At 37.2% G+C, this 12,498-nt stretch overlaps 1 protein-coding gene and 1 pseudogene across 1 annotated transcript; both read left to right on the top strand.

Annotated features, from left to right (window-relative positions):
- The first annotated feature begins 8,954 nt into the window (after positions 1-8,954).
- LOC137952691 (uncharacterized) lies at positions 8,955-10,209 on the top strand (annotated as a pseudogene).
- An 876-nt stretch (positions 10,210-11,085) lies between these two features.
- Positions 11,086-11,757, top strand: LOC137953922 (uncharacterized). The gene is made up of 2 exons (XM_068801481.1): positions 11,086-11,220; positions 11,334-11,757. Exons 1-2 carry the CDS (start codon positions 11,086-11,088, stop codon positions 11,577-11,579), a joined length of 381 nt encoding a protein of 126 aa, XP_068657582.1. The 3' UTR covers positions 11,580-11,757.
- The last annotated feature ends 741 nt before the right edge of the window (positions 11,758-12,498 follow it).

Below are 12,498 nucleotides of genomic sequence, written 5' to 3'. Positions count from 1 at the left end.
CTTCAAAACGAATCAAACCTACTCAAGACCTAAAACATCATAGAAACTCAACTCTTGAAGAAGCACCATTGGAAGAAGAAGACAATGTGAATATTAGAGTTTAGGCTTTATTGAGAAACGTCAAAACTCAGTTTATGTAAAAGAGAGCTGTCCAAACTCCTTCGATTTGAGATACAATGCAAAACATGAAGCTTTAAGACATATATTGCCTTCATACATGTTTTAAAATATCATATACATCTTTTCAAACATGTTAGAGCATTTAAGAACATTCATTCTCAAGCTTTTAAAGTTAATTTAAACAAACTAGCACTGGAATGATCAATCATCGAGAAGTGCAAAGACCAAAATTATAAAGCATGATCTATCAACCTAAGTTGATTGATAGATCATCCAGAACATGACCATTTATTGCTATAAAATTTGATCGATCATCCCACTTAGATTGATTGATCAATACTATACAGGCAAGTGAATTTTACATTGAATGATCGATCATCCTACATGATTGATCGATCAAACAAAATCTTGTCAGTTAAGGACATAAAACATGCTCAATCATACTTACATCTTTTGATTGATTGATCATACCTTGACAATGATCGATCAATTTAAAATGTCAGACCCAATGGGAATATATTAATCAATCAGACCATTGATCAACAAGATACATTCTAATAGAAAATAAATGTTGTACTCTATTGATGGATCAATCACTTTACAATGATCGATCAATCCAATAACTGATTTTTGTAAAATGGCAAAAAATGACTAGTTTGGCTTGGGGAATTTATATCCCACAAAACATCCCATATAGAAGTTAATGAGTATTTATTAGTACATCCTTGAGTCCTTATTCTCACAGTCTTGAAATTATTTCTCAAAGTACATTTGAGTGAAAGAGAGAGCTACTCCCTTACAATTTTCCAAAATCTTTCCTCTACCTTGCATTTGTATTCGACAAGCTCCCATTCATTATATTGTACTGCAACATTCGATGTTTGGATGTCTTAAGGAGAAGGTACTCTCCAAGTGAAAAGGTGTGATATTTTTACCTTTTGAATTTTCTTTTGTGAAAGGTTTATCTAGAACCTATTGTAATTTAGATAGAAAGGGCTTAGCTAGAGCTAGAATCTAGCCTATCTCTTGGGGAGATTATTTGTAAAAGTGTGTACTTGAGCTACACGTGGCTTAAAGAGAGTTGAAATGGAAGTTGCCCTGCAATTGCTGTTCGATTCACTTGAGTGATTCCAAGCTCAAAAGTTTATATAAGCCCCAAAAGACTTGAGTCATGACCACATCTACTATATGTATTATGTTATTATGTTAAACACCTAGCCAATACTACCCAAAATATCGGCCTGTTAGGAGCGGAAAGCATATGTACTTAACCCAAGACCATAATATCACACCCACCTTCACGACCTGACGACCACAACGGCCACACTCTAGCGGGGGCCCACTCTAGCGACGGCCCACTCTAATTTCTGCTCGATCGCCCCCTCTGCTCAGGACTCTTGCCGCTTAGGACTCTCGGTGCTCAGGACTCACGCCGCGGGGATTCGAACTCGTGACGTAGCGCCTGTTCTGATACCAAATGTTACGCACCTAGCCAATACTACCCAAAAAACCGGCCTGTTAGGAGCGGAATACATAGGTACTTAACCCAGGACCATAATATATTATCTCTCGAAATACACTAAAACATAGAAAAACTACATTAGAAACGCCAAATGAACGACATAACGACATGATACGTAAACGTATTTTAGGCTCTTGAAACTGCTATATATGTATCGGTCCTTTTGATGCAACAGGATGCGTAAGCCTGGGTTTTGACAACCCCGTGGAACTCATCCTACCCAATGCTCGATAGATCTCATCCAATCATGAAAATGCCAATCACAAATAAATAAAAAATACGTGAAAGAACAAAAAAATTGCAGAAATATTACATGTATTTGCTTGGAAAGGTATCTGAGAGGAGTGCCCAGAGAGAGGAACAACAAGAGGATGCAAAAACGGAAGACCAGCGTAAAGAACCTCATTCCTTGTGCTTTTCATCCTGAAATTTGATCGCAATGTAAGCTTATTTATAGATCCCTGACGAAAAGTCGGCTGTTGCAATTACTTTTCAGACTTACCTGTTCCCCTGATGAAAAGTCACCAACATATTCATTACCAGGAAACTGTGAAGAAACTTGTATTTTTCTCTGGTCATAGTCTGCAAAAATAAATCCCCTACTGTGCTACAGGAAGACAATTTGCCACAGGTGACAAAACAAAATAATCCACGCAAGAGCATTTGGTTTAGCTAGAGCTTCTTCTACGTTAAAAATATCTTTGAATGTTGGCCAAATATAGACTTGATTTTTCTTCTCCTGCAATATAAAGTAGACTAGATTTCATTTTCTCCCGCAAATATAAGTCTTATCTTCTCTTTCATGTTTTCAGAGGTTCATTTGATCAATCATGCTTGAAGTCCCTTTCAAGGTTTTGACTGATCGATCATTCCATGTTAATTTTGCTTTGCATGGACAACTATGATCAATCAATCTTTGTGGGAGGATCAATCATGCGTTTTAGTATGAAATGGCCATGTCCTGGATGATCGACCAATTGACTATGGTTGATCGATCATGCTTTACATTTCTAGCCTGCACAGTTCTAGATGATCGATCACGGTCTATGACTGATCGATCATTCCAATGCGAGATAAAAATTTATATATTTATAAAGCATGAGAATTTCTCTATAAGTGCTTTAACATTTTTCTAACTGATATGTATGATGATTCTAAACAAGTTTATATGCGATCTCATAAGTACTTAAGGGATAATATTCTCTTATATAAATTGACTAAGTTCAAATGTTTTGTCTATTAAAACTTGAACTCTCTAATCCTAGCCCTTCTTGATCCTCATCTATCATAGTCATCCTCTCATTCATTGAATCTTTTAGAATTTTGTTGACTTTTCATTACCTATAGAAACTTTAAGCCCACTTAGTTCAAAAACATTATATATGAACCATTCATAAGGAGATAGACAAACGCAAGATCCATATTTGTAAGACTTTTGAGAAATTGGGGACTACTAATGTAGAAGTACAAATTTAGCAGGCAGATCAACTCCTGCCAGGTAAATTTGCAAAAAGTTTTTATTGTGATTTCAGGAGACCAGCCTAATGCTAGCACATACATCAGACCAAAAAAGAAAAAAACAAAAAGGCATTGAATGAAAGAAATTAAATGATATGCATAACAAGAAAGGAACAACAAATATCGAAAAAAAAGAAAACCATTTCAGGTAATTCCAGCCCACCCACTGTCATTTGCCACCAGAAATTATGATATTTCCCGTTTAGAGATTTGGTATACAGAAAAAAACTCCAGCCATGGCTATTCACACACTATAAATAGAGACCACAGTGCCATCCATTGAGTCGTCTTCTTTTTATACAAGCAAAGATGAAGGTTGCAGTTGCTCCATTACTGTTTGTTCTTCTCGTCGTTCTCTCTCTGGGTAATGTATACTATAACCAATTCTAGTTTTTCTCTTCTTTTCAGAAACCGGCTCTAGTGGAATTTCTTCTGCAGAGAGATAGATTGCACTGGCTTCATGTATTTCTTTTTTTTTGGGTTTTGATAGGTGGCAACAGCACTGCATCGTTCTGCACAGACACGGTGAAAGAGTTAAAGTGTAGTTCACCGGACGCAGCGAATGTTTGTAGAGAAGTTTGTCTGGGTCGTCACATTAATGACTATGCAAGGTCTGAGTGCCCTTCTGGTGCCTCATGCATATGTTTCTTTCAATGTTAAATGCCAGTTTAAAGGGCATTAATATCTAATAAAACCTTTTGATTTCCTCTAAAAGGCCATCACATGCTTCACGTCTTTATTTAAAAGCTCCCCATGCCTTGCTACCAGCAACGTTCCAATGGTCTCAGAACACCTTGCAACTTATTATTTGTACGGGTTTTAATTTTGACACATCAAGTATAAAGTTATGATTCTCATCTTACAATCTCATAGTTATCCTGGCCACGTCTCCTGCAATCTTACTATCAAGAGACAAGAACACTCTTGCTTGCCCATCCTAGTCCTCATTCATTCTCAATCATCATCTTTACATAATTTTAAAGAATTTTATGGGAGAGGTTTGATGCAATACGAAAAACCATTTGGTACGAAACGGCTATCTCAGCCATCTAATTCTAATCGATGACTATCGCAGGCGTCCGATCAAAGGCTTTCTCAGTCATCCAATCATGATCGAACGGTTGAGATAACATGGTTCTTCGTATTGGATCAACCATGTTTTATGGGATACTTAAAAAATTATTCTATTATTTTTATATTTTCATTTATTTCTCACATTTTTCATGGGAATCCTTCTTTCACATGGAACTCTTCGCATTCATTTATCAACCAACATCTATACTTGAAAATCTTACTATATATCTAGTAACCAATTTCCTATATTCCGGATGTATTTTAAATGTAACTTGATTTTTCTAATTGAATCACACCTAAGCCTCTTGATGAATAAATATAACAATCAGCCATTTGATAATAAATACACCCAATCCTAATGTCAATGTACCCATAATTTAGTAGCTCTTACTATATTAGATTATACAATAGATGTATTGAAAAACTATGCTCAAGGTGGGAACTCTTCCAAATCATACAATTTATGTGAAAATAAGAACCTTTAATGATGTGACAATTCATGATCAAACTTCCACCAATAAAAAACCAAGTCATTAAATATTCAAATTAATACACAAAATTACTTGGTGTTTAATTCTTTTTGAGCTCTTAATGTCACTAGCACTTTCAATTCATTATGGGAGTACTTTTTAAAATTCGTATAGGCAAGGATATCAAATTTTATGTGACAAAGATATTCTGGTCACATAAATTTTGATTACCACAACTTGTGGACTTCTTTATGATAGATTATGTCACTTACCTCATTCTTCATACTTCTCCTTCTATTCTCCCCTTTAAGCTAGTAATAAAAAAAAGACATAGAAACCCAACTTGGACAAAACAAATATGGTAGAAGAAAACCACTCATAACCATATTACAAAACTCCATAAACTAGTCAAAACGAATATGGTAGAAGAAAACCACTCATAACCATATTACAAAACGCTCATAGTTTGAAAAAAAAATCGCTCAACTGTAAAGTCGTAAAAAACCTAATTTTAGACATAAAAATGGAATAGTAACTTTTTATGAGTAGCAATCATAATTTAACTAGAAGGAAACAACTGTGTAACACTCATGTTTTCTAAATAATCTAGAAACTTTAGATGGAAGGTGGTAGCGATGCTACACTCTACTTCATACCAAGTTTTTAAAGAAAATAATAATAACTTGTTTATCAAATCAATAATGAGTTTGACCTTCTTTAAAAAAAAAAAAATAGGGGAGACTGTAATCGCAGAACTATAAAAATAACAAACAAGTTAGACCAAATATGACCTCAAAGAAGTTTCACGGGGTGGGCAATTTTGGAGATGATGATACAAAAGATACACAACCAATGCAAATAAGCAAGCCTATACAAGAGAGGAGACCCTGGGCCAAATTGACTCATACAATTACCAAATTAATATATGCCAACAAAGTGTGCTTAATATTGACCATAGGTTAACTCACTTTTTTCTTTTGATGATAACAAAACTTAATACGACTGACAATTTGTAAACTAAGTATTTCAAACACTTTACCTTCAAGAGATATGTATGTCAAGGTCTAAAACTTCAAAACGAATCTAGTCTACTCAAGACCTCAAGTATCATGGAAAGTCTACTATTGAATAAGCACCCTTGAAGAAGAAGAGAATGTGAAGATTAGAGTTTAGGATTCAATAATGTATATCAAAACTCAATCCATGTAACAGAAAGTTGTCCAAATCTTTTTTATTTTATTTTCTCTCCTATTATCTCTCCATGCATTGATGTAAATTGAATTTCCTTTTCTCCTAAAATTCGACTTTTTAACCAAATTTCTCTTGTAATCATAATTTTTTCATCAAACTTAATCACTCCATGATGTGCTTATTCAAGGTATGTAATATCTTGCTTCAATGTTGTTTTCAAGTTCTATTTTTTTACTTGGTCATTTTTGCATAGTTAACTCTAAAAAATTGTGGTCAACTAAAAAATGTTATACTTGGTCAAGTTTATTACGTTCTACCATTATAGTTTCCCCTAGTTTTCAAAAAAAAAAAAAAAAGGTCACTATGGAAGTTTGTGTTTCATAGTTGCCTCCTTCAAGTTAAAATTATTTTTCTCTAGTATTTCTTCAGTATATTATCTTGTGTTTTTATCATTTTAGAGCACTGCCTAGACCCATTACCTAAAATTTATAGGAGTGTGTCCAACATCCAACTTGAATCAAGTTGTTTATTCTTCACCAAATAGGTGATTTGTGTTTGACCTACCCTTAAAAAGTGAGTAGTCTCATTGTTAAGCCTTAAAGTTGGACCGTTTTTCTGCCTTTAAAATTGAGTGAAGTATGTTTCAAACTATGATCGTTTTTTACTAGTGTATGAAGCTTTATCATATAGTTAGAAATGGTTTTTTTCTCCACATTGTGTTTTGTCCAAGCTGTCCCCAACTTGAGGGGGAGAAGTAGATGAAGAAGTACAAGAAAAATGTATTTTGTTCCAGGTGTTGTGGTAATTTGTGTGACCAAAATTTATAAGAAAAAGGGAGAACAAAAATGAAGTTATTTGCATCTATGAAGAATTTTTTTTTTAGCAAAAGAAAATGGAAGACCAATATTGAAGACTAAAAATCTTTTTTATTGCAAACTGAAGTTATAAATGCTAGTTTGAGGGGGAGTGTTGAAGAGCATATATGGAAGAGTCTAAATAACTCTCACAGAGCCAGAATTAATATGGTGGAGTTTTACAAGAATCTCACAAGTAGAGGTCTCACCTAAGAGACTCGCTTAAAGGTGTTTTAGTTATATTACTCTTCTATTTATGTTCAATTATTCAATTGTTCTAGGACTTATCTTTTAGTGTTTAACTTTGGGTATAATTGGGATAAGGGTAGTTTAATTGTAATTAGATTCTACTTATTTCCTCTATTATAAATAGAGACCCATTGTACTCAAATTACATCAAATTAGTAAAGTTTTTTACTTTTTTAGAAATTCAACAATATACACCACACAAAACACATAAACCCGGTGCCAATCATATAATTATGTAATTATTTTGTTATTATAATTATGTAATTATTTTATTATTATAATTACTATTAATTATAGGTTACTATTATTATTATTATTTCATTAAATTATAATTTAGTTGTTATTACTTAATAATTTTGTTGATTTTTAGGACTCCATAGATTTAACTCATTGAGAATAAGAGAAAGGGACTCATTGGGAAAAAACAGGAGGAAGAAGAGGTTATGGACTTATGCCCTACCCCTTCCCCTGAAACTCAATTTATAGATTAATAATCCTCTAATATTATAATTATGCCCCTAAAACTTTAACTTAATTACATTAATGTCATCTCTATGAGATGACTTTTTATTTACCAGCCCACCATCATTGTTTGGGATTGTCAGCCTTCTCCTTGGTCTATGGGTTTTGAGCCCTTCTTCCAACACACTTGGATGTGTGGGCCTTCCTTGGTCGTGTGGGCTTGGGTCCATCTTCCAACACTCCCCCTCAAGCCGAGGGTGAAAGAACATCATGAACTTCCAGCTTATTGCAAATGGTGTATAGGTTCTTCGGGTATAAAATGACAGTCCTCCATATCTTCCAACACTCCCCCTCAAGCCGAGGGTGAAAGAACATCATGAACTTCCAGCTTATTGCAAATGGTGTATAGGATCTTCGGGTATAAAATGACAATCCTCCATATCTTCCAACACTCCCTCTCACGCTAGTGGTCTCTTCTATGAGGCCCAACTGGCATAAGATAAGTGAGAGTAAAATCACTCCAAGCCGTATGACATCGCCCTATACTCCAATCATAACTCATGCTAGATGTAGGACACACTACTATCTTTTGTAGGTAGTGGATCTATACACAGTGCTCATAAGTATAATAAAACTCATCCATCACGATATCCCTCCATAGGGCATCGACTCTCAAATGGTAGGAGTAATAAATACCAATTAAGGGGAGTTACGGGTTATCACCCGGAAGATGATATTTTAGGGTTACCATGTGCTTTTTTTTCATTAGAATAACCAATGCTGACAACAATCAACAACTGAGAAGTCCTTCAATAATAATGTCTCACCCAAAGAGACACAATAGTAATAGCTGAAATGGATTTAGACCTAATAATACGTATCAAATAATGAAAATCTTCAAAAAAGACCCATAAACTGTCAATACTTCAAAATAATAATCCAATTATTTACATTAAAATTTAATCATTTTTATTAAACTAAGATTATAGGTTGAACATTACTATTAATCATAGATTAATTAACTAAAACATAATATTTTAATTAGTCATTAAAATTGATTAAGGTAAATTAGTTAATTATTATAATTACTATTAATTACACTATTCTTACAGTAATTTTAGTTAATAGTTTAATTTAATTAAATAATTAACTTCGTTTTAGTTATCCTTATTACATTAACTTAAAGGTTTACTATTATCTGAATTTTTAGACCGGAGCTCCTTTATTGGATTATCCTGAGCTTGATTCAATCTCCAAGGACTTCCGATGATCCCACCGCTCAACGTGGCATTCCGACCTCCCTCTTGTAAATCTCTTTTATCCGTTTGCCCATACCGGGAATTCCAGCTCTGGCTTCAGGACAAGCCTCTGGACGTGTGGTGGAAGATAAACCCCTCTAGAATATAGAACTTCCGAGCCCGTCGTCTCCTACACAAACAGAGGGGGTAGATGAAGACTGTGACTGTGGACGCTTGTTACTAGACTTCCAAAATGATGGCTGCTACCCTGGATTCTGTGTCGCCTCTAAAAGCTGGAAGAGGTATTTCATTCCTAAAGAGAAATTTCACTCCGTTTGTCGAGAGCAGTAGCCGTCTTCCGTCCGTTGCATGCAAGTGATTTCTTTTCTTTCTCCGTGGTTTTGGCGCTGGGTTTTGTTCTGTTTCTGCAATTATTTTACGTTTACCGGTGACGTAGGCGTAGAAGAATTGAACCGAGACTGGTATGAGTAGTCTAGGACGCTAGGGCAGTGGCATTCTTGCTCTTGAAAGACAAGAATCCACCATTATTGCCATCATCAAACAAACACGTTCACCTTTAGTGAGAATTTTGGGTACCATTTCCGGGTCCCCGTCTCCGAGATAGAGAAATTAAATCTCTTGCAACAGTGACATAATCTAACGCCGAAGTGCCATTACATAACATGAAATGAAATGAAGCGATTGGAAATTGGATTTAAACAAAGATTTAGACATGTTTCGCGTTTATTGGCAAAATGATGTTACTGATCCGGTACTCCCCCAAACCGGTCGCCTTCTCAATTCCTCGCAACGAGATGAGAATGGAGAGCCCGTGATTGAGTCCGATTGGCGGTTCTTCAGAGCGCGGCTGGTGGCGGGAAGAGCAGGTGGCGTGGCCCGCCCCAGACCCACGAGTCACGCTCGATCAAAAGTGAGCTCACCCCATCCATGAACCTGAGCTAGGGTGCGTCCTCATGGCTACCGAGAAGAGTGACGGGGTTCACATCTTCGAGAAAACAGTCATACTCCTCTTATCAACAGCCTCAGGGGGCCCCACCGGCATCATACTCAACCGGCCGTCGCTTATGTCGATCAAGGAGACACAATCGACTGCCTTTGACGTGGAGGGCACTTTCTCCGATCAGCCCTTGTTCTTCGGGGGCCCCCTCGAAGACGGGCTATTCTTGTTGAGCCCCAAGGTGGATGACAACGATGGCGAGGTGGGTAAGAGTGATGTGTTTGAGGAGGTGATGATGGGTCTGTACTACGGGGGCAGGGGGAGAATGGGGAGCGCCGCGGAGATGGTGAAGAGAGACGTTGTGGGGGTAAGGGACTTCAGGTTCTTTGATGGGTATTGTGGGTGGGAAACAGATCAATTAAAGGATGAAATTAGGGCTGGCTACTGGACGGTTGTCGCTTGCAGCCCAAACCTGATCTGCTTGGATAATGTGGGAAGTGGGGGGTTGTGGGAAGAGATCTTAGGCATAATGGGGGAGAGAAAGGTGTGGTGACAAGTCTTGTTTCATTTCTTGATGGAGGAAGAAGAAGATCAACAAATCTCATTGCCTCCGCTAATGGACAGTCATCAGATCCTCCAGGGCAATCCTAAAAAATAATCTGTTGGCATCTTCTACCCACTTATCCAACTTGTGCATATGATGTTTCAGACTGTTTTTCTGTCAAATTTGATCCACCAAATCACCAACAAGCTATCCTTTCTCTGTTTTTAATATGACTATTCTGTTTTTACTCAACATAGTTCCTAGAGGCTAAAGATATGGTTTCTCAGATAATCCATGGCAGTCTGGCACGCTGGGAATCATTATATGGGCATCAATTGTAAGACTACTCTAGCTTGGAAGGTTCATATCGCGAAAACGAGTAAATAAGACACTCAAGAGCATCAATGATTATAGTTTTGTCTCGTTTATCAAGGGAGATAAGTGATAGAAGCCAACAGAACCAGCAATCTTTCATCTGACACGAACCGGATTAGGAATTCTAATCGTCTGAAAGACTTTAAGTTCAAAGCTATCGATTTCAAACCACGTTCTGATCAGTTTGAACGGAAGCCAAACTCCCTGAGATGGAACCTATAGGCCTTGGTGGAAATAAAGAAGATCTTCCTTTTGCAAGTAGGGAGAAGATGGAGAGACAAAGGAACCGACCCAGAATAAGAAATGGCTTATAGGAGTAAGTGACATCAAGTCATGACAGGGAAAATGGGGACATCTTGAACAAGCTTCACATGTGATACTATTTGGAGAGCCACTCAAGCGCCACTAACTCCACAGCTAAACGAGCCCTGACGACGCCCACACCTTCACTCATCTCACTCTATATATGAGTTTGCATGGGGGAGAGTGGTCTCATTGTGAAGTAGAGAAATGGAAAGTTCATATCAGTTTCCGTTGAAAGCCAAGGATGTCACCTTGGTGGAGTTGAGAGATATGTTAGCAGAGTTTGCTAAAGCAAGAGAGTGGGATCAGTTTCACAGCCCAAGAAACCTTCTCTTAGCCCTGGTAAGTTGTAAGCCTTGCTCAACTTCAACAGATTACAGGCACTTGCTATCAGCTACAGAGGCTTTTATTTTTCATTTCCCACTAAGCTAACTCCATTTCTGCTGGTTGTATAGATTGGTGAGGTTGGAGAACTCTCAGAAATATTTCAGTGGAAAGGTGAGGTTGCCAGAGGACTTCCCAACTGGACTACGTCGGATAAGGAACATCTAGGGGAGGAGCTCTCTGATGTTCTACTCTATCTTGTTCAACTCGCCGATGTCTGTGGGCTTGATCTCGGCCAGGCGGCTCTCACGAAGGTTGTTAAGAATGCAGTGAAGTACCCCATTACTAAGCCATCCTCGAATTCAATGGAGAAGTAGCTTACTCGAGGCAAAGACAACAACCCCTTATGCTAGAACCAGAGCTTGGCTTCCTTTCAAGTTTTTGTATGCGATATGATGCACGCTGTCTTGTTATTGCTGCGATGAGAAAAAGTATCCTACTAGCTGTATGCTAGCTGTTGTTGTAGTAGTAAGCATTTTAGTAAGAGATTGAATAGCCGTGTTTTTTGTAAGAAAACTGCCTAGAACATCTCTGGAAGATTTTTCTTTTGAATGAACTGTAACTGCTAACCAAGATCCGTGATCTTTAACTCTGTTTGAGGCTCTGAAGACATAAATGGCAACTTAGAAACGGCAAAGAAAACCCACAGCTTGTTTCAAACTTGCTAACGATTCAGACAGAAGAAACTATGACATTATTCCTTTTTATCTAAAGCAAGCTCAAATGATTAAAACGCAAGCAAGGGCGAGACTTGAAAACAGCCAGTGGAACCGCATTCAGACTTTGATCTGTCCTTCAACTCAGTTATTGCATACGCAGACCACTTGCTCTAAGCTCATCAGATTGCACCCAATTGCTGGGCACAAGGAATGGTTTTCATTATTCACTTGTCACTTAGATTGGACTGGCAAAAGCTACATTGCTCTTTAAGTTTGTTTTGTATTTCTTCACATCTTTCACAGACAGTGGGGGGGTCACTTCTCAGAGACGAGAAGATTAGGAGAGCATGGCAGACGGGTCTTCACGTGATAATCTGCAAAGTATTCAAAATACTAATCTTGGCGTTTCGGAAGAAAATGGAGGTTGAAGACGGCATCTAGGGGCAGTAATGGACCCATCAGTTATCGGTTTCCTTCAAAAAGTTTGTTGTCATATTTGCTAATTATTGGAATTTACAGAAGAGATTCTTTTATTGCCCAATCTGAATTGGACGTTGGTAAATAGAGTGAGAAGTTG

Source organism: Aristolochia californica, unplaced genomic scaffold (genome assembly GCF_029961685.1).
Source record: "Aristolochia californica isolate CCGP_79_NKW_82.1479 unplaced genomic scaffold, dmAriCali1.0.hap1 SCAF_16, whole genome shotgun sequence".
In the NCBI taxonomy this organism is placed as follows: domain Eukaryota; kingdom Viridiplantae; phylum Streptophyta; class Magnoliopsida; order Piperales; family Aristolochiaceae; genus Aristolochia; species Aristolochia californica.
Note: the sequence above shows the minus strand (reverse complement) of the source record. Positions and strands in the feature narration are given on the sequence as shown.

Coding starts and splice junctions, on each gene's coding strand:
- LOC137953922 (XM_068801481.1), top strand. CDS start 11,086: ATGGAAAGTTCATATCAGTTTCCGTTGAAAGCCAAGGATGTCACCTTG. Junction 11,221..11,333: donor GAAACCTTCTCTTAGCCCTG/GTAAGTTGTAAG, acceptor CTGGTTGTATAG/ATTGGTGAGGTTGGAGAACT.